The following is a 27295-nucleotide window of genomic DNA, read 5'->3' on the forward strand; positions in this document are numbered from 1 at the left end:
GCAGTCTACAAGGGCTTATGGATCATTTCTCTGATTGGCTGGCTGGAATTTTTACATGATGACAGATGTTTCTGAATGTTGGGTGCAGGGGAGAGCTGTTATTAAATTTAAACAACATTAGAGTATTATACATATAACACTGCAGAACATTCCTGCCTGTACTACTGTGACCAGCAGGTAAAAAGTGGTAGTTGATGAGTTGCTATGACCTCATACAGCACCAGCTGATGACAGACCCCCTTCCATATGATGATGGACGGTAAGAGATCCCATTATCTGATACAATTGGCAGTTGAGGGAATTTGTAGCCAAATTCAAATAGCCGTTAATGAGACTGCCATGTCTTACACATGGCAGATTTTGGAAAACCCTATTATATGTGACAGGTGAGCTTGAAATATCCTCCAACCTCTTGTGTGCAGCATTTGGAGACCACTCATTACCTGGTAAGAGTGGATGTTCAAGAGGGATCCCGTTTCATGTAATGGTTGACTGTGAGAGATCCACCTGGTAAAAATGGGTAATGATGAAAAACCCTGTAGTACAGGGGTCTCCAAAGGTCCAATTTACCGTCCGTGGGAGGAATAGGAGCCCAGCATTGCTGTCGGTAGGAGGAATAGTGCCCCACCACTGGTGTCAGTGGGAGGAATGGGGCCCCATCATTGATGTTAGTGGATGGAGTAGTGCCTCAAGGGGCAGATAAAGGCAAGCAAAGGGCAACATCCGGCCCCCAGGCCGCAGTTTGGACACCACTGCTGTAGTCGAATACAAGTGGCAGTTGATGAGAACAGTCTTGTCCTCTTATGGGTTCATGAGGGCTCTTGTAGCAGCTGAAATTGAAAAATCCCAATTTTTTTTTTTTACAAAGTAACAGTTAATGGGAGATCAAGTAACTTCTTCCAAGTAGAAATTTAAAGGTGGTTCCATTATACATGGAAGTTAATAGTGAGGGATTGCTTGTTCTTTTACAATTGGAAGTTCACGAGAAATAGTTGAGGATTTTGATGTCTCATAACAAGTCAGTTCATGAAAGGTTTAATTATGAGTGGCAATTGATGGTGAAAGATCCCATGACCTGTGAAAAGTGGCTGTTGATGAGAGAGACCCAGGAAGCTATTTGTTTGGTAAAATGTGATTTGAGAGAATGACTAACAATGTTGTTGTTTTTTTTTTTTTTTATTATTATTTTATTTGATAGGAAGATGCGAAGATTAGGAGAAAGCGCATGCAGAGAAGGTAAGCAAAACCTCAGTTTTATATCTTGGCTTTCCCCCCTTTGTATTGCAATGGGGGATCCTTTTTAATGCAAACCTTTTCAACTAGAAATGTATCTCTGATTTTGAACTTTTTTTTGTATTATTTATTTATTTTTATTTTTTAGCCTTTTTATATCTCTTACCCCCACTTCTGCCTCAATAAATGCAATTTATATCACACAGGCAGAGCTTTGTCATGGTTAAAGGAGCTGCCCTGCTACTCCAAGATGAGGATGAGCATGAAGAGGTTAAAGAACCAGAACCCTCACAGACTGCAGGCCCTAGTGAGCAGGAGCTTCACTTACAGGCCATGCTGAGACTTCTTCGAGAGGAGGACACTTTAAAATTGGTGAGAAGGTTTCCCTTCCTGCTTTCCAGACTATTTCAAAGGATGTCATGAGAAATTTTGCTACTGCCACATTTGATGAAGTTGCTCAGTCCCTGACCGTTTCTGGGAAACCATATTTAAGGACTTGTCCAGCCTAATAACCTTCGCCCTGGATGGGTTTACTAAACGTAACACCTCCAGAGATACCCAAACCCAAGAAGAAATTGGCACCATTCCTTCAAACTTAAACTGGATAGACCAGGGTTCTGTGGAACCCTAGGGTTTTTCCAGAGGATGCTAGGGGTTTTTGAGCAATGAGAAATTTTTGCCTCACATAAGCTCCCACTGATACCATTAATCTTTTTATTTATCTGTAAGGGGGTAATTCTTGCCAATGACCACAAGTGTAAGGGTCATTCTTCCCACTGACCATCACACTAATGTATCATAAGTTGTAGATATAGTAATTTTTAGCAGGGGTTTCCTGAGACTAGAAAGTTACCTCAAGGGTTCCTCTGTGTTAAAAAGGTTGAGAAAAGCTGGGATTGACCATTGTAAAAAAAAAAAATAAACTCCCCAGAAACATAGGTTCATATTAAACTAAAGAACATATGTTTGCAAGTGCATTCTTAGCACACTCACAGACAACTTACTAAAATGTAAAGTTATCCAGCATCCCCAGATGCAGTAACATGACCAACTTGCCTAACCAATCGATTACTTAAAATAACTAAAGTTTTAAAAGGGGGCGTATCACAGGGTTCCCTGAAAAATGTTCCTACTTTGCTTGATGTTTTTTTTTTTTCCTGTTTTGTTTTAATTGGATGGGTTTCCCCTGAATTTCCATAGAAGGGTTTAAAAAGTGAGAGGACATCTGCCTAAATAAGGCACATACAGAGCACAATGGAAAATCCTGCAGTTCTAAACCTTCTCCCAATAGGCTTTCCCACTTAAAAGCAGAGATTCATCCAAAAGGGGAAGTTCCAGTTTAAGGCCTCCTCCCCCAATCATCATGGATACCTATCAAAACTAGGTGATCTGAGAGCAGAGGTGCTCCCCCCTCCCTCCAGTCTTCTGGGATACAGCAGAGGTCCCAGAAGACTGCGGAACCATTCACAATGTGAGATGTGCAGTAGGCACCCAGCTATCAAGCTGCAAGATGTCACAGCTGGGTGCCCACAGTTAAGGTGCTGCCTTTGGGGACCGAAGACCAGTGGAACAAAGGGCTTGGGTGAGCACAGCACTAGATCCTGGGACAGGTGAGTATCTGTTTATTAAAAGTCAGCAGCTAAGTTATTGTAGCTGCTGACTGTTCTTTGTTTTTAAATTATACTGGAGCTCCCCTTTTTAAGCAGTAATCTACTAAATAAGTATATTGTAGTAGTAGTTGTTCTTTTTTAAAGAAGTGGTCTCCAAACTGTTGCCTTGGGGCCAGATGTGCCCCCTTGCTTGCCTTTATCTGGCCCTAGGGGCACTATTCCTCCAACTGACACTATCTATGGTGCACTATTCTTCTTATTGATATCAACAATTGGGAACTATTCCTCCCAATAAAGCCAATGATGGGGCACTGATTCTGGGACATTTTCTACTCCCACTGGCCACAGTCCACTCCCATAAAGCTTGAAGAACTGTCAACTGGCCTTGGCTTAGGAAGTTTGGAGACAGTCTCTAAATAGCTTTTATGAGATACCAACCACCTACTATGATGGTGGTGGTTTTCTGGTTTCCTATGTTTTCTGCACCTTAGTGGATACTTGGTAATTTATGCTTGGGATTCTTTAATCGGAGAATGCCCACAATTGATATGCCATTTTCCACCACTATATGCAATGTTGCTATTCTTTACCCATGGTTTGACCTACAGTATCTCACAAAAGTGAGTACATCCCTACATTTTTGTAAATATTTTATTATATCTTTTCATGTGACAACGCTGAAGAAATGACACTTTGCTACAATGTAAAGTAGTGAATGTACAGATTGTTTAACAGTGTAAATTTGCTGTCCCCTCAAAATACCTCAACACACAGCCATTAATGCCTAAACGGCAACAAAACACCCGTAAGTGAAAATGTCCAAATTGCCTTTACCCTCTTGGGCATGGAGTTCACCAGAGCTTCACAGGTTGCCACTGGAGTCCTCTTCCACTCCTCCACGACAACATCACGGAGCTGGTGGATGTTAGAGAGCTTGCGCTCCTCCACCTTCTGTTTTGAGAATACCCCACAGATGCTCAATAGGGTTTAGGTCTGGAGACATGCTTGTCCAGTCCATCACCTTTACCCTCAGCTTCTTTAGCAAGGCAGTGGTCATCTTGGAGGTGTGTAGGGTCTTTATCATGTTGGAATACTGCTCTGTGGCCCAGTCTCTGAAGAGAGGGGATCATGATACATGTTGGCATTCATGGTTTCCTCAATAAACTGTAGCTCCCCCAGTACCGGCAGCACTCGTGCAGCCCCAGACCATGACACTCCCACCACCATGCTTGACTGTAGGCAAGACGCACTTGTCTTTGTACTCCTCACCTGGTTGCCGCCACACACGCCTGACACCATCTGAACCAAATAAGTTTATCTTGGTCTCATCAGACCACAGGACATGGTTCCAGTAATGATCCATGTCCTTAGTCTGCTTGTCTTCAGCAAACTGTGGGCTTTCTTGTTGATCATCTTTAGAAGAGGCTTCCTTCTGGGATGACAGCCATGCAGACCAATTTGATGCAGTGTGCGGCATATAGTCTGAGCACTGACAGGCTGACCCCACACCGCTTCAACCTCTGCAGCAATGCTGGCAGCTCTCATACGTCTATTTCTCAGACAACCTCTGGATATGACACTGAGCACATGCACTCAACTACTTTGGTTGACCGTGGCGAGGCTTGTTCTGAGTGGAACCTGTTAAACCGCTGTATGGTCCTGGCCACCGTGCTGCAGCTCAGTTTCAGGGCAATCTTCTTATAGCCTAGGCCATCTTTATGTGGAGAAACAAATAATTCTTTTTTTCAGATCCTCAGAGTTTTTTGCCATGGGGTGCCATGTTGAACTTCCAGTGACCGGTATGAGAGAGTGAAAGCGGTAACACCAAATTTAACACACCTGCTCCCCATTCACACCTGAGACCTTGTAACACTAACGAGTTGCATTACAGCGGGGAGGGGAAATGGCTAATTGGGCCCAATTTGGAAATTTTCAGTTAGGGGTGTACTCACTTTTGTTGCCAGCGGTTTAGACATTAATGGCTGTTTTGAGTTATTTTGAGGGGGCAGCAAATTTACACTGTTATACAAGCTGCACACTCTGCTACAATGTAAAGTAGTGAGTGTCATTTCTTCAGTGTTGTCACATGAAAAGATAGAATAAAATATTTACAAAAAATGTGAGGGGTGTACTCACTTTTGTGAAATACTGTATGTAAGCTACTGTGTTTCCCTGGAAATAAGCCTGGGTCTTATATTAATTTTGGCAACAAAAGACATGGTAGGGCTTATTTTTGGGGTAGGTCTTACCACGTAATGTGCTCTCATCTCTCCCCCTCTCCCTCCCTGCCTGACGGGAATCCCCAGTGTGAACTGAGTTAAAATTCTTGTAAAATCCTATAATCCACTCTATAACAGTAGTATATAATGTACAATGTGTGTGTTTTTGTAATATAATTGTGCAAAACACTTTCGGTATAGCGCTGCTCTGCGCTTCTGTGACCCTCCAGAGCTCTCTTCCCTGCAATTATATTACAGAAACGCACACATTGTACATTATATACTACTGTAATAGAGTGGATTATAGGATTTTACAAGCATTTTAAACTAGGGCTTATATTGCAGCCCTCCTGGAAAATAACAGTAGATCTAATTTTCGGGGAAACATGGTAGCAGCTACATGTCACTATTGTTCTTAGTTTGCAGTACATTCTGCCTGCATTGAGGACTCTCATCTTCTCCTATGTTGGATCAATCACGATGTGCCTGTTATGGTCTTTGCTCTTTTTGTGAAGAAAATTCTATAAAATTATTGAAACATAAAATTTGCAGACCTCTGATAAAGAGAACCTATCACCAGATCATTTATTTAAACAAGTTTCCACTAATAATAATATATGTGCATTCAATGTATTTAAGTAATGTTTTTTACCTTTTTAAAAGTGTCTTTTCTGTGGACATCCAAAAGCCCTGAGACTGCTGTTGGGTATTACCATCTTGTATGTCATGTCAGCAGACTCGGACTGTAACTTAAATGATGCTCTCTGGCAGGCGTCTCAAACTGGCGGCCCTTCAGCTATTGCGAAAATACAAGTCCCCATGAGGCATTGCAAGGCTGACCGTTACAAGCATGACTCCCTCAGGCAGAGGCCTGATGAGAATTGTAGTTCTGTAACAGCTGTAGGGCCACAAGTTTGAGACCCCCTGCTCTATGGTATTCCTACCCCAGGAGCTGCTTAAAGCCGAATTTCACCCTAAACAGGAAGTTCCGCTTTTCAGAACCCCCCCTAACATTTTTTTGAGGTTTATTTTTTCGGAAAGGGAGTGGGTACCTAGTTTTGGCAGGTAATTTATTCCCACTTCCTAGGCGATTCCATCGGCAGTACCTCTAAAAGCGTCCTTAACCTCTTGGGACACTTCACAGGTCCCAGGGCTGTCCGGGACCATTCACAAAGTGCAGCACAACTCGTGCATGGACAGTAGAAAGCTGGCTATGAAGACGTAAGAAGTCACAGCTGGCTTTCCACACTAAACATGTTGGTGCTGAGGGCGCAAAGACTGGCAAAGAACCATCTTGGGTGAGGACAGCGCTGGATCCCTAGACAATTAAGTTTCCTCCTTATTAAAAGTCAGCAGCTACAATATTTGTAGCTGCTGGCTTTAAATATTTTTCTGAAGTGCCTCTTAAAAAGATTTTAAGGAGCAAGGTGACAGGAGAGGTAGAGGAGCTAGGCCAAAGCAGACACTCCCAAAGTAGGAAAGAACTGTGATGGAAAGGAGTTCCACTGATCTAGAATTGACACTTCCTGGAGTGGTTGAACTTGCCTAGTTGTTGGTGAAAAGCAAAGACACATTTAAAGTACTTAAAAAAAATTACAGGTCAAAGCCCAGAAAAATTAGGTTGGTGGCAGGGTCCCTTTTAAGAAAAAGCACACTAAACAGGCAATGTATAAATATATATCCTTGAAGAATTTTTTGTTATGCTCAACTTAACAACTTGAGATGTGCTTGTTATCTTTCCACCTCAGGCTGTCCGCCTGGAGCCTGTCCGGTCCTGTCTAACCAGATATCTGTTGGTGGTTTCCTCTGTGGGAAGAACCAATGAGGAACAGACCATTCTGCTGGGTGTTGACTTTCCACATGATGGGTAAGACTTTTTGGTGATACGTTGGTGTCGCACTTTATTAGGAGACATTGCAGATATTTGAGAAGCAAAAACTCAGAACAAAATGTTTTATGTGCTCCTCTCTGATTTAGTCTCCCTTCGTTACTGGGGCCTGACTTCCTATGATTTATTAAAGGTACTTCTATAGCCTTGTCAATTTACACAACACCTGACATATTTATTATACATTGACATCAGTCCCTGCCCTCAAGAAGCTTACAATCTAAGGTCCCCATCGCACATTCATATATACACATGCTAGGTCCAATTAACATACCAGCATGTCTTTGGAGTGTGGGAGGAAACCAGAGTACCCGGAGGAAACCCACACAGGCACAATGAGAACATGTAAACTCTGTGCAGGTGGTGCCGTGGTTGTGATTCGAACCGACGACCCTAGTGCTGCTAGGTGGAATTGCTAACCAGGCATAAAGGATACATTTACTATGTTTTACTTTAAATTTAAGTTCAGGATTCACAGTTGCCCCAGTTAAGTGTGTATGTTTATATCCTGGGTAGGCAATCCCAAGCACAACTTTATCTAAGGGGAACTATAGTGCCTGACCCTGAACGATTCCCCTGAGATTGTGGTGTACCTGAACAGGTCAGACAGAGCCAATAGACATATTATGGTCCTCCGTTCAAGTGGGTGATGAACCTCTCCTATGTATGCACACTTACCTACCGTAGCAGTATACGGTAAAACCTTGGTTTGAGAGTACCTTGGTTTGAGAGCGTTTTGCAAGACCAGATACAGTTTTTTTTTTTTTTTTTTTTTTTTTTTTTTTTTTAAATACGTTTTGACTTGTTATACAAAAAGCGTCATATTACAAATGAGTATAAGAGAAGAGAGGCACCTCCTAAGTGTAGCAATATGGTTACATTTAATGAAGGTACAACATATAGCTCCAATTAGAGGCGCCTCTTTTCTCTTTTATACTCTGTAGCTCCTGCTAATTTTTGCTTCTAATCCCCTTGTGGAGGTGGCCATTTGTGGATGGACATTTTATGGTTACACAACCTGGTCACATTGCTATAATCTTTTTATATGGACCATAAACTGAAGGACCTAGTAACACGGTTAACGAGCGTTTCGCAATATGAGCTATTATTTTTTTTAAAATCTTGACTCGGTTTGCGAGCGTTGTGCAGTACCGCATTTGACCAGAGGTGCGGGGGCGCTGGTGACACTCGGGCCGCTCGGTTGCACCTAGTGCAACCGAGTTCCCGAGTGTTTCCAAGTGTTTCCGGCGCCCCCTCACCTCTGGCCACATGTGGTACTGCATACAATAGAAGTTACTGTGGAACAAATTATCTGAGCTTCCATTGACTCCTATGGGGAAACTCGCTTTGATATACGAGTGCTTTGGATTACAAGCATTCTTATGGAGCAAATTATACTCGTAATCCAAGGTACCACTGTAAATGGTTGTGGAACGAATCATTTGAGTTTCCATTATTTATTATGGGGAAATTCGCTTTGATATACAAGTGCTTTGGATTACAAGCATGTTTCTGGAACGAATTATGCTCGCAATCCAAAGTTTTACTGTATTAGGAACAACTGAACACTTGTTTTCTTTTCTTTTAATTGATTATTTAAGATCTGCCTTAAAGGACAACTCCACTTTAGTGGAAAAAAAATATACAAATAAAAACAAAAAACAAACAACATATGCAATTGTTACACGAGCCATGTTAAAACTTTAACGTTATTAAAAATTACCTTTCCTCTTCAATCTGCAGCCTCTGTAATTTTCTATAAAATTCAATGCAATATGGTAACCTGGAGATTTTCTGTACACAGTTGGTGTACAGAATGTCCCGAGAAATGCCTTTTCCTACTTGTGTGATTAGTGAATACTTCTGGGCCAATATACAAGTCAAATTTTAGTCACCCTCTGCAGTAGGAATTTCAGTTCTGGTGCCCCAGGGATAAATAATTCTAAAGGGATAGAGACCCTGCAACGTTTCTCTTCAGAACACTGTGAGTGCACCAGCTTATTATAATGAACCAGACCCTCCCATTCAGAATCAGTATCCAAAGGACATAGTGAAACAAACAGCTTTTTCTCCAGAGCAACAAAAGATAAGAATCAGCAACAAAGTTTGTTAAAGTCTCTGTACTGCACATTGATCAGCCAGAGGGGATTGTTTTTTTTTTTTTTTTTTTCTCAACTGAAGTGAAGTTTAATCTTTAATCTTTAAGGCTTTTCGGCTCACGACAGTTGTAAATGGTGGTTGTCTGAGTTACAGAAGTCACCTAACCCAGTCTGGCCATTCTGCTATGACCTTTCATCATCAAGGCATCTCCATACAGAGAACCTGCTGATTGCTTGATGTTTTTTGTGTTTTGCACAATTCTTAATAAATTCTGGAGACTTTTATGCAGAAAAATCTCTCAAGATCAGCAGTTCCAAAAATACTCAAACCAGCCCTTCTTGCACCAACAATCTGCCCTAGGTCATTATTTCAAGCACCTGGCCTGTAGCTGTATTGTTTCACGCATTGCACTGCAATAAATAAGCAGATGTACAGGGTGTTCCTAAAAATAAAAAAAAAAAAATTGCTTAGTGAGTGAAGTTCACGAATTGTTAGGGCTTGTTTGCATCAGAAACTTTGCATTTTCATGCATTTCTGCACGTGCTTTTACTGGTGCAGAAAAAAAGCATGTCACAGCACATGGTGTGATTGAGCCCCTAAAGTCAAGCAGGCTATAGACTAGAGTATGCTATTTTTCTGAAGAAAACCGCTCGATTCCCCCATCAACACTGCCTGTGTGAATCCCCCCCGCTGCGCTATTATATTCTAATAGTGGGAAGTGTTCCCCACCCACAGAATATAATGATCACTGCTGGTGGCTATGCAGTGCATTTGGAAAGTATTTACAGCGCTTCACTTTTCCACATTTTTGTTATGGTGCAGCCTTATGCCACAATAGCTTAAATTCATTATTTCCCTTAAAATTCTACAAACAATACCCCATAATGACAACCTGAAAGAAGTTTGTTTGAAATCTTTGCAAATGTATTAAAAATAAAAAACAAAAAAAAAATCCCATGTACATAAGTAGTCACAGCCTTTACTCAATATTTTATTGAAGCACCTTTGGCACCAATTACAGCCTCAAGCTACAAGCTTAGCACACCTATGTTTTTAAAGTTTCTCTCATTCTTCTTTGCAGGATCTCTCAAGTTCTATCAGGTTGGATGGGGAGTGTGGGTGCACAGCCATTTTCAGATCCCTCCAGAGATGTTCAATAGGGTTCAAGTCTGGGCTCTGGCTGGGCCACTAAAGGACTATCAGAGTTGTTCCGTAGCCACTCCTTTTGTTATTTTGGCTGTGTGCTTAGGATCCCTACCAGTCTCCCAGTTCCTTCCGCTGAAAGACATCTCCACAGCATGATGCTGCCACCACCATGCTTCACTGTAGGGATGGTTTTGGTCAGGTGATGAGCATTGCCTGGTTTCCTCCAGACATGATGCTTGCCATTCAGGCCAGAGAGTTCAATCTTTGTTTCATTAGACCAGAGAATTTTGTTTCTCATGGCTTTAGAGTCCTTCGGGTGCCTTTTGGCAAACTCCAGGTAGGCTGTCGTGTGCCATTTTATTGAAGAGTGGCTTCCGCCTGGCCACTCTTCCATACCGGCCTGATTGGTGGAGTGCTGCAGAGATAATTTGTCTTCTGAATGGTTCTCCTCTCTCCACAGAGAAACGCTGGAGCCTTGTCAGCGTGATCATCAGGTTCTTGGTCACCTCCCTGACTAAGGCCCTTCTTCCCTGACCGCTCAAATTGGCCGGGCGGCCCGCTCTAGGAAGAGTGCTGGTGGTTCCAACTTCTTCCATTTATGGATGATGGAGGCCATTGTGCTCATTGGGACCTTCTTTTTCTGTACCCTTCCCCAGATCTGTAACTCGATACAATCATGTCTCTGAGGTCTACAAACAATACCTTGGACTTCATGATTTTGGTTTGTGCTCTGACATGCACTGTTAACTGTGGGACCTTGTATAGACAGGTGTGTGCCTTTCCAAATCTTGTCCAATCAATTGTATTTACCACAGGTGGACTCCAGTTGTAGAAACAGCTCAAGGATAATCAGTGGATGCACCAGAGCTCAATTTTAAGTGTCATGGCAAAGGCTGTGAATACTTATGTACATGGGATTTTTTTCCAAGCCATTTGTGGCTGTCCTGAGTTAAATTTTGTGCAAGTGTCTTTCATACTACTGAAATCTCAGGTTTTGTGATCTCTCTTTTTTACCCTTCATTACTATCCAACTATCCATAAGACCTAATATATAGTAATTTTTTGTTTTCCAAAAAAAATTCTTCATGCCAACTATCTCTACTTATAGATTTAAAAGGAATCACAATGCACTTTGTTAAAATAGAACTATGGGCAAAACTTTTTTTTCCCATTTTGAATAGTGTAAGGGAGGGTTATAACCCCTATAAGGTTTACTTTTGCCATCTCTGTCCTGTTGGGGAGATTTACCTTCACTTCCTGCCGAATAGCTAAACAGGAAGTGAGTGGAAATAACTGCAAATCAAGGGAATCTCACGGAGACCCCCAGGTCACCAGAACTTTCCCCATTGGAAGATTTCCTAATACTGTAGCTGCTGACTTTTAATATAAGGACACTTACCTGTCCCGAAATCCAGCGGTGTCTTCACCAGGGCCGATTTTTTTTCAGTCGGTCTTTGGGTGCGGCTCCACTAAGGGAAACCGGCAATGAACCTGTGCGGGTTCAGAGCCGGTTTCCTACTACGTATGTGCGAAGCGCACTGTGCTCTCTAAGTGGGCTGGCTGCAGGGGTAGGAGGAGGAGGCCGTGGTGAACTCAGCTGGAAGTGGGAGCAGTTACCTGTCAAAACCAGAATCAGGTACCCGTCCCCCCCCCCCCAAAGGTTCTAAAAGTGGCGCCAGACGGGGGGAAGCAAATGGGTAGAGGTTTCCCTTTTGGGTGGATCTCCACTTTAGGGTAAGCAGCTAAACACACATATGGAATACATATTTATAAGCTTTTGTATTTCTGTCCATCTAGTGCTAGGAGTTACACAGCTTTGTCACACAGTGCAGCCCTGTCTGGCAGGGCAGGAGCCCCACAGCCTGTGATTGGACAGTGCAGGAGAAGCAGCAGACTTATCTCTTGGTCACAATATGCTCAATCCTCCTATCAGAATGCTCCATGTCGGCACATAAACCGAATGGCTTCATGTGATGTTTGTTCCTTCCCCTGTCTGTGCAGGGGCTGCAAGAGGCTGATGCCAAGCCAAATTCAAGTACTTGCTCTACTGCATTAGGACCCGTTCATACTAAACTGACAGCTGCCACATAATTAAACCACAGGAGGTTACCTGTCCGCCAGCTGCTGCTGTCCGTTCCGGAGCAGGAGGGCGATGTGGTGCGCAATTCAGCACATTGCACAGCTCCCTTATTTATTTATTTCTTCGAACAAAGTTTACAAAAGTGACACTTCATTCATACCACTATAGTGTTTTTTTTTTTTCAGATTATAATAGTGTCTCTTTAACAAATTATGATAACTAACTTTCCCCACTGTCATAGGTCCCAAGGCTGCACTATAGGCAGCGTTCTGCCAGTATGGAGTAATACACAGGTCTTCATAGATGGAGATGGGTAAGTTTTGTTGATGCATAAATCTGTCAGTCAGTAACTTTTGGTTATGGATATCTAATCACTTCCAATGTTTCTTTAGCGGATTCAGCGTTACATTCGGGTTGGATGTCCGATCATTTAAGCCTATATCTGTTCAAACAATGTGGTAAGTTAAAAATGAGTTTGCTTGTTGAATATTTATGCTGTTCTTCCAATATAGTAGTCCAGTACATTGCCTGTTCTGACACACATGTCACAGTGCAATCTATGGATGGCTCTGTCAATACAATTTTTAAAGCTCCTTTCAAACAAAAGATGTGGAAAGTCTTACAGCGTGTTTTTCTTTAGAAAGCAGCCACAGAGTGGAAAAGCCTGTCCCCTGCCCGTATGCTTCAGACCACTTTGTGCAATCTGACTGCAGAGCTCCGACACACCCCTACTGAGCTAAAGTTCTCCGATAAGAAAACCTAAACTCCCTGCTGCTCTAGCTTTGACTTACTAGGGGGTGTGTCAGACCTCTGCAGAAAGACCGCCTTTTCTACGCAATGAGCAAGTCCTTTTTTTTTCTGCAGCATACGAGCATGGGAAAACAAACTGTAATGACTTTGCGTACTTTTTTTTTTTTTTTGATGCACCAGGAAAGTATATTGCTAATTTATTAACCACTTCAGCCCCGGAAAACTTTACCCTCTTCCTGACCAGAGCCCTTTTTTGCGATTTGGCACTGCGTCGCTTTAACTGACAATTGCGCAAAAAAATTCCCCCCCCCCCGTAAGGTAATATCTAAATGTGCACATTATGAAAGATTTGCCATAAAACAAAGCCTTCCTGCACCGCGCTGTCACCGCTGACAGGGCTTCTATCTTCACCTTCTGGGTGCGCGGGCTCCGGTCGTTTGAATGGCCGAGCCACGATGACATCACTCCTGCGGGATGGCATGAGTGTTTACTACCACTTTAACACTGGCAGGGGTGCCTACAATGGGCAACCTTTAGTCATTCCATTTGGAAACTTTTGTCCCACGATTTAAAAAAAAAAAAAAAAAACTTCTGCATGCAGCTCTCCCCTTTTACTTACCTGATCTCGATCCAGTGATGTGCACGAGAGCATCTACTCTTTGGGCTTTCTCCCTACTTACTGGCTCAGAGACAGCAGCAGGAGCCATTGGCTCCTGCTGCTGCCAATCACAGCCTGTGGGGAAGGAGTGAGGGGTATAACATCACTTTTAAGGTTTGCATACAGTTTATGTTGTAATCTCTCTTGCTTTTAATGTGTTTTTGATTGCAGGTCCCTTCTTCAGACTCTCCACAAAGCCTGCGAAGCTGCAGAGTCCTATAACTATATCCCAGGCAATAGTGTCCATTCTGGGCTGGCATATTACCAGGACCACCGTCATTCACCCCAGGGTTGTATTCACGCTTGGATGGCCACAGCAGACTTGACGTCTATCCGCAGAGATGCAACCACACAAGAGAGGTCAGAGAAAATTGGCAAAAATCATAACAATAGGAGACTGTTTAAGTAAACCCATTTCAAAATTGACCCTCCTTCGCACCCTAACTGCCCTGCACTATTAGAAGAATATAGTAAAAAAAAAAACCTGTATTACTTTCCAGTCTGTCATGAAGAACAGCTCTGGGCTCCCAAGGTAGCTGGTCATGTGACCAGATTAACCAGTGGCCTAGTGCCACCAGATCTTATCTAAAATAGGGGGATCAGAGTTCAAGCACTAAACTCTGCATCAATGTCAGTCCTCTAAATCCTCTTCTAGTGCAGAAGCCTTAAATACCGAAGTTTGCCTGAAAACTGTATTTTTAAAGCAATCGACTGCATGGATTCACGAAAGACTGAAGTAGTCAAACAAATCAGATTTTTTTAATTTTATTTTTTTAATGAGGAAGTAAGCAAAAACAAGAGTGGATGTGGTATACTTGAACTTTACAAAAGCATTTGACACCGTTCCCCCACACACGGCTAATGTATAAGGTAAAGTCTACAGGCTTGGAAAAATCAGTTTGTAAGGCAGCACAATAGCAACAAATTTTATGTGCATTGCGGTGCACTGCATGAAGTTCAGCGTATTCAGAATCACCAACACCCACAAATGTTGGTCCTGCTACATTTTCGCAGTTTACCGTGATAAACATTGAGGAGAAGGCAGGAACAAAATAAACCCTGTCATTGTTTTCAGTAGTCCAAATAAAACCCTCGGCATTGGTGTCAGTGGCTCTAATAATAACCCCCAGCATTGGTGTCAGTGGCTGCAATTATAATCCCCAGTGATGGTATCAGAGGCTGCAGTTATAACCCCCAGGCTTGGTGTCTGTAGCCACAATGATAACCCCCAAGATTGGTGTCTGTAGCCACAGTGATAACCCCCAGGATTGGTGTTTGTAGCCACAATGATAACCCCCAGGATTGGTGTCTGTAGCCCCAATAATAACCCCCAGGATTGGTGTCTGTAGCCCCAATAATAACCCCCAGGATTGGTGTCTGTAGCCACAATGATAACCCCCAGGATTGGTGTCTGTAGCCACAATGATAACCCCCAGGATTGGTGTCTGTAGCCACAATGATAACCCCCAGGATTGGTGTCTGTAGCCACAATTTAGAACCCCCAGGACTGGTGTCTGTAGCTACAATTCTAAATCCCAGTTTTGGTGTCAATCAGTTTGTAAGTTGTATGGTAAGCTTAAAGTGATTGTAAAGTCTTTTTTTTTTTTTTCCTATAAAAATAATAAACATGTTATTCTTACCTGCTCTCCTCTTCTTACCAGGTCCCTCTTCTGTGCTCCTGGCCCCTCCCTCATGTTCAGTGCCCCCACAGCAAGCAGCTTGCTGTGGGGGCACCTGAGCCGAGTCACAGCTCCCTGTGTCCATTCAGACACAGAGCCCCGACACGGCCCAGCCCCCTTTCTCTCCTGATTGGCTAGCTGACTTTGACAGCAGCGGGAAACAATGGTGCCACTGCTGTGTCTCAGCCAATCAGGAAGGAGCATCTCGGAGGGCTGAGACACTTGTGAACAGCGCTGGACAGAGATGGACCTCAGGTAAGTATTAGGGGGGCTGAGGGGGGCTGCTGCACACAGAAGGCTTTTTGTATAGAATGCATTAAGATAAAAAAACCTTCTGACTTTGCGACCCCTTTAAGGCTGGGTTCACACTACTGTGACATACGGTGAGACTTTACCAGGAGACTTCCTGGCAACTTAAGTAATACTTTGAGGCACAAGTCTGATAGAAGTCGCCTTGAAGTAGTACAGGAACCTTTTCTAAAGTCAGAGCGACTTCAGTAGAGCTAATTTAAGACAGCTCTCATTGACTAACCTATCACGTGACTTGGGGGGGGTCTCACAAGTCGTATCCCAAGTCGCAGCAGTGCGAATCGAGCCTAACATAAGAGGAAAGTGTTCGGTAGTCCACAGAAGGCAGAGCTGATAACACTGCTTACTGAATTTCTGTCAAGTTTAATAGAGATGAACTACATGTATGTATATACGTTTTTTTTTTTTTTTTTTTTCTTTTGTTTTTTTTTTTTAATCTATATGTGGTCTCAGATATATATTTGTGTGTTAATTACAGTGGGGAGACTGAGAAGATCATCCGGAAAAAGCTGCGAGACATCTTGCGGGAAAGCGACCTTGAGAATATAACGTCTAAGCAGGTAAGTGGACGAAGATACAAAGGAAGGCACATTTACACTTCTATAATAACTTTATGCCTAATTTGCATACATAAATAAACTTTACTTTGGATTTTATATCCGGAAATTACTTTTGTTACATTGTTTTAATTTAATACACTGTTGTGTTTTTTATTATAAGCTGACAAATTGACATATTTACGCTGTGTGCACAATTATTAGGCAAGTTGTATTTCTAATGAATAATTTAATTATTGAACAACTACAGTGCTCTCGGTCAATCCAAAATGTTAATAAATCTCAAACCTGAATATTTAAAGTAAAAGTGAGGTTTTGGCTTTCTCAGTAGAATATCTGTGTGTGCACAATTATTGGGCAACTATTTGTGTGCAGAATTATGCAACTAAATGAAGAACTAAAATCTTCCCATCTTACTTGTTTATTTTTATCAGTCAAAGTGAGAATATCAAACAACTCAAAATTTACAAATAAACATTTCTGACATTAAAAAAAAATAAAAAATTGTGACCAATATAGCCACCCTTCTTTTCCATAAGAGTCACAAGCCTTCCATTGATGGAGTCTGATGCCGCGTACACACGGTCGGACTTTTCGGCTACAAAAGTCAGACAGCCCCCGTCCGATGGACTTTCGACGGACTTTTGGCGGACTTGCGGCGGACTTTCTAACGAACGGAATTGCCTACATACGATCACACAAAAGTCTGATTCGTACGTGATGACGTACACCGGACTAAAATAAGGCAGTTGATAGCCAGTAGCCAATAGCTGCCCTAGCGTGGGTTTTTGTCCGTCGGACTAGCATACAGACTAGCGGATTTCTGGGTCCGGCGGAGTTACGACGTAAAGATTTGAAGCATGTTTCAAATCTAAAGTCCGTCAGATTTGCGGCTGGAAAAGTCAGCTGAAAGTCCGGGGGAAGCCCACATACGAGCGGATTGTCCGCCGGATTTGGTCCGTCGGACTTTGGTAGACGAAAAGTCCGACCGTGTGTACGCGGCATAAGTTTCTTGATCTGTTGATAATCAACTTTCTGTGCAGCAGCAACCACAACCTTCCAGACACTGTTCAGAGTGGTGTACTGTTTTCCTTCACCGTAGTTTTCCTGTTTAAGAAGGGCCCACAAGTTCTCAATAGGGTTTAGGTCAGGTGAGGAAGGGGGCCATGTCATTATTATTTTATCTTTAAGGCCTTTAATGGCTAGCCACGCAGTGGAGAACTTCGATGCATGCTATGAAGCATTGTCTTGCATAAATATCGTGGTCTTAGACCCGAAAAGGTCCAACTAGTTCATTCTTAATCATACCAGCCCATACCAGTACCCCACCTTCACCTTGTGTTGAAGTGGAGCTCTGTGCCCATTACTGATCAAGCCACAGGCCCATTCATTTGGTCTGTCAAGAGTCACTCAACTCATCAGTCCATAAAACCTTTGAAAAAGCCGTTTTTTATATATTTCTTCGCCCAGTCTTGATGTTTCAACTTATTGTGTCTTGTTCAGTGGTGGTCGGGTTTCAGCCTTCTTTACCTTGGCCATGTCTTTGAGCACTGAACACCTTGTACCTTTGTACTTCTGGGTACTCCAGATAGGTTGTAGTTCTGAATTATGACAGCACAGCAACAAAACGTTTGATGGTTCTGTGATCATGCCCCAATATCTTAGCAATTTCAAGAATGCTGCATCCCTCTGAAAGACTTTTTACAATGACTTTTCAGAGGGACCTCATTGTCCCAATGCGCGGCTGCAGAAATCGAGAAATGTCTCACTGCCTGTGATTAGCGCAGCGCCGACTTCCTGGCGGGCTCTGCACGTGGGCTGTGCGAACACGCCGGAGCTCATCCTTACTCCTGAGTATGTCCACTGCATGGGCTCCCTTGCCCAGTGCCAGGACAATACCCAATCCCGCAGCCCACCCAGTCACTAGTCAGGACTCAGTGTAGGGTGGATAAAAGCATAAAACATTTAGTGAGCAGATACAAGTGTATATACACCCCCGGGGACAACCCCCCACCCCCACCCCCTGCTTGCATAGAGACACAGGACAGGGTAAACTGTACATCCAATATGAGGCATGGGTACATTCAAACTTTTCAACAAAACCTGGGCACCCAGCCAACTTTGTCATTGGAAAGGACGGTTTAGGAAATTTTCCTCTTTCTTACTCTACCTCTGGTCTTTGTGCTTGGAACATGCATAATACAAACAGTAAAGAGGGTGGGGTAACGTTAGTGACTGGCATTACACCCCATAGGCCCGGCTCGAAGAAGCATGGTTGCCCGGTACCTTAGGAAAGTGGTACGGAGGTCACACTTAATATCTGAGCAATGAAATGCTGTATGACCAGTGACAGCAATGTTACGTCCAATGCCCGTGTTCTAAACATAGACAACCTGGCTGGTTTAGGGGCCGGTATCCCAGTGAAGAAAAGGGACTTGGGACAGATGCTAATTGGGACTGGTACTATCACACCCACTCCCTCCCAAAGTTTTCTGGGACACATGACAGGTTTTAGAAGTTTTCTAGACCAGTCACAGAGCACAGCATGCACAGTAGGCACCGACTATGAAGCCTGAAGATGCCGGCACCGCTGTGGTAGAACACGGCTGGAATGAGTGCATCGCTGGATCGTGGGACAGGTGAGTGTGTGTTTATTAAAAAGTCAGCAGCTACAGTTTTTGTAGCTGCTGACTTTTAATAAACAAAAAAATTACTGGAACTCCGCTTTAAAGTGTAAGTTCAGGCAAAAACGAACTAATGCTAAACCTGCTCTCTGCCACATTCTAATTTGAATCTATCTAACCCTGTAAAGTAAAAACGCTATACTTGGCTATTCTGCAGCCAATCTGGTCCGGTCTCCAGTGGCGGAAGTTGTGTAGAGGAGAGGACCGACAACGGCTGTGAAATGGCTGGGAAGTGACATCACCCATAGACTTACTATGGAAGTTCCGTTGTAGGCTGCCTCTCCTGCACCCGCCTCCACAATGAAGCCGCCGCTGACCGCTGATGCTGGGACTGGACCAGTTTGGCTGTAGAATAGGCAAGTACAGCAATTTTTGCTTTACAGGGTTAGATCTATTAGGTTTAGAATGTGGCAAAGAGCAGGTTTAGCTTTAATCAGGTTTTGCCTGGACTTCCACTTTAAATCCACTAAGCATTCAAGTTTCTACAGCTTGGACAATATGCATAAAAATAATGATTTGGTCAAAATACTCACTTGCCTAATGATTGTGCACACAGTGTATATAAAAACATTTTTTTATTAACATTATTTTATTACACGTTGTAATGATTTCTAACTCTGTACCTCTTTCCCTGTACACACTGTCTCAGACAGTGGAAGACATTTTCAGCAGTAGCCACCTGTGCAGGATTTGTATGAGGAAATTGATCACAAGAAAAACCTTAACATTGTTTTTATCGATATGAAAGTATTCTATAACAACCATTTTAGGTTTTTCTTATTTTAGATATCACTATAATAAAGTGACACCTGATGCAGCTGTATCCTCTGTTTTAGGTTCGGAATGCTCTGGAGCAACACACCAATTGCAACCTGCAGGAGTACACAGAGTTCATTGATAACGAGATGATTATAATCTTGGCACAAATGGATCGACCCTCAGAAATCTTCTCCTACTTGTACCTGGTATAGTCTGATAGTTCTCTTGCACCATGCAAAAAATAACCATCCGCCTGTTATTTAGGCTGTAAATATGACAGATGGGAAATGATTGGTTGTCCTGGCTAACACAGAGCACTTCCGTTTTTAAGGCTACCCTATCACTATCTAGTTATCTAGTCTCCTGTGGAAAGTGAACAGGTTACTTTCATACGAAAATTCTCGTATGACAGAATTCAACTTCAGAAATGATGTCATGTGTTGAAATGTTTTGTATGTATTTTTTCATTTCCGAGTATGCGTAGTCTTGCTCTTACAAATTTTTTTCTGATGAAAATCGGATGTTGTGTTCACCTACGATAAAAAGTTTATGGCCTGCACATACAGTTTTTGTCGTCCGAAAATTCGTAATCGGCTGTAGAAAGCACCATACTAACGATCCGAAAATCGGCAGATCGTTCGTCAGATGAAATTTTACTTCCCATTTTCTTATCTTGTGTACGGGCCTTTAGACACAGAACAGACAACCTATCTGGCTAAGGCAGATCTCACTGCAACTATATCTGATGTCTTTGGAAAACTCTCTGCTCTTCTACAGAGTTCGGTCTCTTTGAGGAAGATATTGAGGAAGGTGAACTGGCCGAATTTCGATCTATCTATGGCTGGTTTAGGCTTATATTGGATTGACAAATATAACTATTGTTTGTATTTAAAAGTAAAAAACAATAGTGCGCTGTTCATCATATATAAATAAACCATTCATATATCCCTCTGGTAGATGCATAAAAAACAAATGGTATTATACTAGTGCACGCATATAAAAACGGGCGTAGAAAATTCCACTTCAAAGAAAATAATGCCAAGGGTGAAAGAAATATTGTGACATCCATCCATATAGAAACAACAATGCGTCAAACGCCAACCATCACCAGATGAAATTCCCGCTCACCTCTCTTTATGACCCATTACAGGTCATATTGCGCCTTTTAGATCCTGTCTTGTGGGCTTGGCGTACCTCCTGCATGGATCACCCCCTTTTATGCGCTACCCCTTAATTAGGGGAACCTTGGCTAGGAATCGGGTCTCCTTTGCTGCCAGTTCCAGCAATGTCTCCTCTCTCCTTCCTCCCAACTCACCTCTCCTATTGTTTGTATTGTTTCATTGTAGAACATCAGCATTGTATGTGTATGCTGTGACCGTGGTTTTAATTGCTAAAATCTTATTTTATAGTAGAGTAGTGAAAGGCTGGAACCTCGATCAGCTTTTTTATAGCAGCATGTGCCTCCCATTGCAGCTTCTCCCCCCACTTCCTCACTTGTAAAACCATTGTCACCTGGACAGAAATGGAGGAAAAACCTAACAGAGACTGAGATAGCAGTAAAAACCAGATTGGGTTTCTTATCAATATTGACATGTGCTTTAAAAGAATCACTCAAATGATTTTACCTGGGAACTTGGTTCTGTTGGTGGCCGTACACAGTTCTAAAGCTCATGCTGTCTTTTTGGTTTATTTCAGGGTTCGGAGTGGAATGCTTCAAATCTGGAAGAGCTTCAGAGGAATAGGTAAGACCTGGCTGCTTGGGAAAGGTTCCCCTAGGAAGGGTTTTTTGGCAGCAAAGTTAATAATATATCAAAAAATGAATAGGTTAAAAGAAGATTCTTTATTAGAGAGTTAGCATATGCATGGACACATAACATTTAAAGTATGAGCTCTGGTAAGGGGATATGATATCATTCCAAATACAAACACAAGAATATACACACATCACATATTAAGAGATTTGTCGTATAAAATTCCCAACGCGTTTCGCGCTACATGCTCACAGTCTTTCTCGGGGGATAGGTATGCTGTTTAGAAAATTATATTTTAACATTTCAAGTGTCAACAAGTTTTACATAAACAGTTACTTTAAAAAAACATAAGGTATAGTTACCAATGGAGAATGTAAGTGGTGAAATCTCCTAACCAGAGTTCCTTTTAAAATCATTCAGATGATCCCATGTGTCCCTTGGCCACTCCCACTCCAAAGAGGGATAACACTCCGCCCTGTATGGTTTGCAAGGAGTCACACTGGGGGACACACCCTAGGGGCACGTGTGGGTGGGGGGTCCGCACCTGCAGCAAATTCCCAGAGATATCATGATTTCATAAATTTAGAACATACTGATTCAATTCTGAATTTGCAGTTAATGGTCAGCGTCAAATACCAATGCTCACTATACATATATATCTGTTTTATGGGTTAATGTTGTATTAATTTATTACTTAACGTGTCTTAATTACGTTTATAAGTCTGTAATGAAAATATAAATAATGGTGTTAGATGAAACAATGAGGAATGAAAGAGTTGTTGTGTAGTGACAAAAAATAGTGCAGTGTTGTATCAACTAGGATGAAAGAATATAATGATATTATTATCATTATATTCTTTCATCCTAGTTGATACAACGCTGCACTATTTTTTTTGTCACTACACAACAACCCTTTCATTCCTCATTGTTTCATCTAACACCATTATTTTATATTTTCATTATAGATTTATACACTTAATTAAGACATATGTAATAAGGATTCCTTTATTTTGATAGTAATAAATTAATACTACAACAATACCCCTATAAAACAGGTATATATGTATTGTGAGCATTGGTATTTGACGCTGACCATTAACTGCAAATTCAGAATTGAGTCAGTATTTTTTAAATGTATGAAATCATGATATCTCTGGGAATTTGCTACAGGTGCAGACCCCCACCCACACACGCCCCCAGGGGGTTTCCCCCAGTGTGACTCCTTGCAAGCCATACAGGGCGGAGTGTTATCCCTCTTTGGAGTAGGCGTGACCAAGGGACAAATGGGATCATCTGAATGATTTTAAAAGGAACGTTGTTTAGGAGGTTTCACCACTTACATTCTCCAATGGTAACTATACCTTATGTTTTTAAAAAGTAATTATTTATGTACTACTTGTTGACACTTGAAATGTTAAAATATAATTTTCTAAACAGCATACCTATCCCCTGAGGAAGACCATGAGCATGTAGGTCGAAACGCGTCAGTAATTTTATACAACAGATCTCCTAATATGTGATGCTGTGTATAATCTTGTGTTTGTATTTTTTGTATTTGGAATGATATCATATCCCCCTTACCAGAGCTCATACTTTAACTGTTATGTGTCCATGCATATGCTAACTTCCCAATAAAGAATCTTCTTTTAACCTATTAATTTTTTGATATTATTAACTTTGCTGCCAAAAACCCTTCCTGGGGGAACTTTTCCCATATTGTATTCATTTGGGGTGTACAGCACCATTATCCCTCATATCATGTGTCTTTTTTTCTATGCTATAGACCTGGCTGCTTATTTTACTAGAAATAATCAGCCTCGTGTGAATAAAGTTCTGGGCCTTGGGTACACCAGGTTGCTCCTGTCAGTGACACAAAAATGAAGTGCTCTGTACTAGCTGCTGACGTGTAGACAGAATACCCAGAACCTATAAAATGTCACCTAGTATTTCATAAATATGCCAGGGCCAGTTTGTCTCTAGGCCCCAACCCCTTGTGTGTCTTGTCTAGTGCACACAGCATCAATACCTTTTTCTTTAAATGTCACTGCTACTGCTGCTATTCTAAATATATATTAAAATTATACAGGATTTATATGGAGCCAACAGTTTTCATAGCGCTTTCAAAAGAAAGGGAGACTGTATAGTTACAGTAATTTCAAGACAAGAGGGTTAGGAGGGCTTGCTCATGAGAGCTTACAATCTAAAGCAGGGGTCTCCATACTTTCTAAACAAAGCGCCAATTTACTGTCAGACTTTAGGGGGGACGGACTTTGGCCATTAGGAGTAGAAATAGTGGGAGTAAACAGGGCATCTTTGATTGTAGGTAGAGGAATAGTGCTCCATCGTTGGTGTCATTGGGAGAAATAGCACCCCATCGATAGTGGGAGAAATCGTGCCACATCGAAGGTGTCAGAGGGAGCAATAGTGCCCCATTGATAGTGTCAGTGGCATAAGTCATGCCACATTGTTGGTGTCAGTGGGATGAATAGAGCCCCATTGTTGGTGTCAGTGGGATGAATAGAGCCCCATTGTTGGTGTCAGTGGGATGAATAGAGCCCCATTGTTGGTGTCAGTGGGATGAATAGAGCCCCATTGTTGGTGTCAGTGGGATGAATAGAGCCCCATTGTTGGTGTCAGTGGGATGAATAGAGCCCCATTGTTGGTGTCAGTGGGATGAATAGTGCCCCATTGTTGGTGTCAGTGGGATGAATAGTGCCCCATTGTTGGTGTCAGTGGGATGAATAGTGCCCCATTGTTGGTGTCAGTGGGATAAATCATTCCCCAGTTGTTGGGGTCAGTGGGATGAATAGAGCCCCATTGTTGTTGTCAGTGGGATGAAATAGTGCCTCATTGTTGTCAGTGGGATGAATAGAGCCCCATTGTTGGTGTCAGTGGGATGAAATAGTGCCTCATTATTGTCAGTGGGATGAATAGTTCCCCAGTTGTTGGGGTCAGTGGGATGAATAGTGCCCCATCAACGGTGTTAGTGGGATGAATAGTTCCCCAGTTGGGGTCAGTGGGATGAATAGTGCCCCATCAATGGTGTCAGGGAGAAATGGTGCCCCATTGTTGGTGTCAGTATGAGGAATAGTGCCCCATTGTAGATATTAGTAGCAGGAATTATGCCACATTGTTGGAGTCGGAGGAAATTTTACCCTAAGGGCTGAATAAAGGCAAGCAATGGGCCGCAGTTTGGAGACCACAAATCTTAAGGACCAAGAACAGGATGATATGTGACCAAGGCTGTGTTTGCTTTGAATTTAGACTCATTGATTCCAGTCCAAAAGCACGACCCCAGTGATCTTTATAGCTGTCTGGAAGTGTGGCATTCTGATCACTACTGTAAGGTGAATGTTCTTTCCACTGACCACCAATGTAAGATACTTTCTTCACTCTGATCCCAATTATTTTATTTTAGCTAGGGTTCCCCAGAATCGTAAGTAACTGCTTGCCATGCACACTCCTACAGTTGGCTGTTGGGTTGTCTATCAGGCCTGCAGGGTGCACACACAGAACAGCCAACTAAAGGACTGTGCACAGCAGGCTGACAATTCTGATGTTAATCGCAGTAGCTTAGAGGTGTCCACCTTAAACGGGAAGTGCTGTTACTGGCAGGATCTTAAAAAAAAAATTGTGATTAACTAGAAAGTCCAGGTATGGTATATTTGTACTTGGTTACATAGGTCCAGCTTGGACCAACATAACTATACAGTATATAGACAGCACTACTCCAATGCCTCCGGAAGCCCTAAATCACTAAAACCACTCCAGTGATCTCCATTAGCTTTCCGCTCCCTTGCCCAGAGGCTGGCCTGCTGCGTTCTGAACACAGGTGGTTGATCGTTTAGCATGTGCACCATTCAGAGAATGCTTGGATAGCTGGGGCAGTGACGTCACGCTCTCCACTTCGTCCAATCAGAGAACACTTTGCATTTACTAAGCTTTCTCTGAATGGCACCCGTGCTGAGCAGCCAACCTCCTTGTCTTCAGAAGGAAGCAGGCGAGCTGCTCAGCATGGGACCCAGAAGCAAGTAGAGAACACTGGAGAAGCGATGTCTACTTCAATGCTTCCCAGCTTTTAGGGGCACTGGCACTAGTGGTATGGTATGGTATATACAAAGTTACATTGGCCCAAACTGGATCAGTGTAACAATGTATAAATATACCAAACCTGAAATCATCTTTACGAAATCTGTATGCAGCGGGATATGATGCCAAACATACTGAAAAATAGACTTTGGATTTAAATGCACTATGGGTACCAAGCTCTAAATCACACCTGGCACGCTGCAGTAATGTAATAAGTCTCTTGTAGTCAGTCTCCTGAATGTCTTTGTGACGGACGTGAAAGCATAAATGATAAAAGTAAAGTCGTGAGCACAGACACATCCAGCCTTGTTAGGAATACCAGTGGTTTTTTTAGATGCATGCTGCTGGGTTACAGATGCAGAACCACATACATCTCTACTTTGCACTTCACCATTGCTTTGCGTTAAGACGTGTAATAATGTATCATGTCTTAAATTATCCAAACCCCAAAAAAAACTATATTAGGCTTACTTTTCCTTCGATGTGGTGGCTGCATTTGTTTTTATTTTTTCACGGGTTTTCCCTAACGCACTTCCTGTCCTAGGATGTCAGCATTGTTACCCAAGGACAGGACTACAGAACACCCCCCCCCCCCTTCCTTTTCTCCATAACATGGGGAGGTGTTCTGTAGACCTAACAAACTTCCTGAAACACTGTTTGAGATAGGACTGCAGAGTGCATAGGATAGCAGAGGATTTCTGGCAGGATCAAAGTTTATTTTTTTTTTTCCCAATTGAACACTTCAATAGGCTTAAAGAGAGCAAATATGATAACTTTATTGTTGAAGTTTTACATATTCTTTAATACTTTTTTTTTTTTTCTTCTTTCTTTCCCAGGGTTACTCAAATACTTAATGTCACCCGAGAAATTGACAACTTCTTTCCTGAGACTTTTAAATATCTGAATATTCGAGTTTTAGATGAAGAGAGCACCAACCTTCTACCATACTGGAAAGAGACCCACAGCTTTATTTCCACTGCCAAGTAAGTCGAATGTTCACGCAAAAAAAAAAAAAAAAATGTATTTTTAACCCTTTTGTTGCCACAGGCTTAAGAAATAGGGCGGTACAGAACCACTTGCTGCTGGCCAGTTCAGTGACTATGAACTTACAGCAAAACTATCCTCCAGATGCTGCTGAATGAAAGAATAACTGTGATCAGCAGCTGACATGTCGGTGTTACTGAAGCTTGGGAATGATGTTGTCAAGCAGGCTGAAGTATAGGGGTAACGCAGATCACCGACCTGAGATGGTCACAGAAAGCAAGCTAGATCAGCAACATGCAGGCGAGAAGTATCAAAAGCTGATTTATAGTCGGGGGATAGACAGGTCAGCGATATGCAGGCGTGAAGTATCAACAGCAGCTTTGTAGTGAGGGATAGGCCGGTCAGCAATATGTGAGCAAGCAGTGTGTAATTGTGCAGAGAGAGGCTGCTAACGTCGTCATCTTTCTGTATCAATGGGGACCACCCAGCCCAGAGAAGAGGAAGGGGACTCCACAGTCTCAAGACTTTGGAATAGGTGAGTATAACAAGTAGCATAATATTCAGCTTGGGGGACCTTCATGGGAGAGAGGGGTGACTGGGATTGGGGGGGGGGTTAGTTGTGGCAAATCCAGAGTTTTGGGCTTTAACTCAACATTTCTCCGGCTCCTATCGAATGGTAGGACACTATTATCCTGAGAACGATCAATGATGACGTTGCACGTTAACCACTATTCACTTTTATTTTGCACCTTCTCATTTCTGACTTGACATTCCCATCATTTTTCTAGCTTGAATGGCT

At 42.4% G+C, this 27295-nt stretch overlaps 1 protein-coding gene across 2 annotated transcripts in view; it reads left to right on the plus strand.

Annotated features, from left to right (window-relative positions):
- The window catches only part of SSH3 (slingshot protein phosphatase 3), a 67182-nt gene that overhangs the window by 16637 nt on the left and 23250 nt on the right, over positions 1-27295 (plus strand). For both annotated transcript variants that reach the window (XM_073597087.1, XM_073597088.1), the window contains exons 2-11: positions 1199-1236; positions 1440-1605; positions 6811-6929; positions 12518-12589; positions 12669-12734; positions 13856-14044; positions 16151-16232; positions 19750-19878; positions 21368-21414; positions 26349-26495. In XM_073597087.1, coding sequence (XP_073453188.1) covers positions 1199-1236; positions 1440-1605; positions 6811-6929; positions 12518-12589; positions 12669-12734; positions 13856-14044; positions 16151-16232; positions 19750-19878; positions 21368-21414; positions 26349-26495 — 1055 coding nt within the window. The remainder of the gene's footprint in view (positions 1-1198; positions 1237-1439; positions 1606-6810; positions 6930-12517; positions 12590-12668; positions 12735-13855; positions 14045-16150; positions 16233-19749; positions 19879-21367; positions 21415-26348; positions 26496-27295) is intronic.

The sequence above is a fragment of the Aquarana catesbeiana genome, linkage group LG08, assembly GCF_042186555.1.
Source record: "Aquarana catesbeiana isolate 2022-GZ linkage group LG08, ASM4218655v1, whole genome shotgun sequence".
Taxonomy (NCBI): Eukaryota; Metazoa; Chordata; class Amphibia; order Anura; family Ranidae; genus Aquarana; species Aquarana catesbeiana.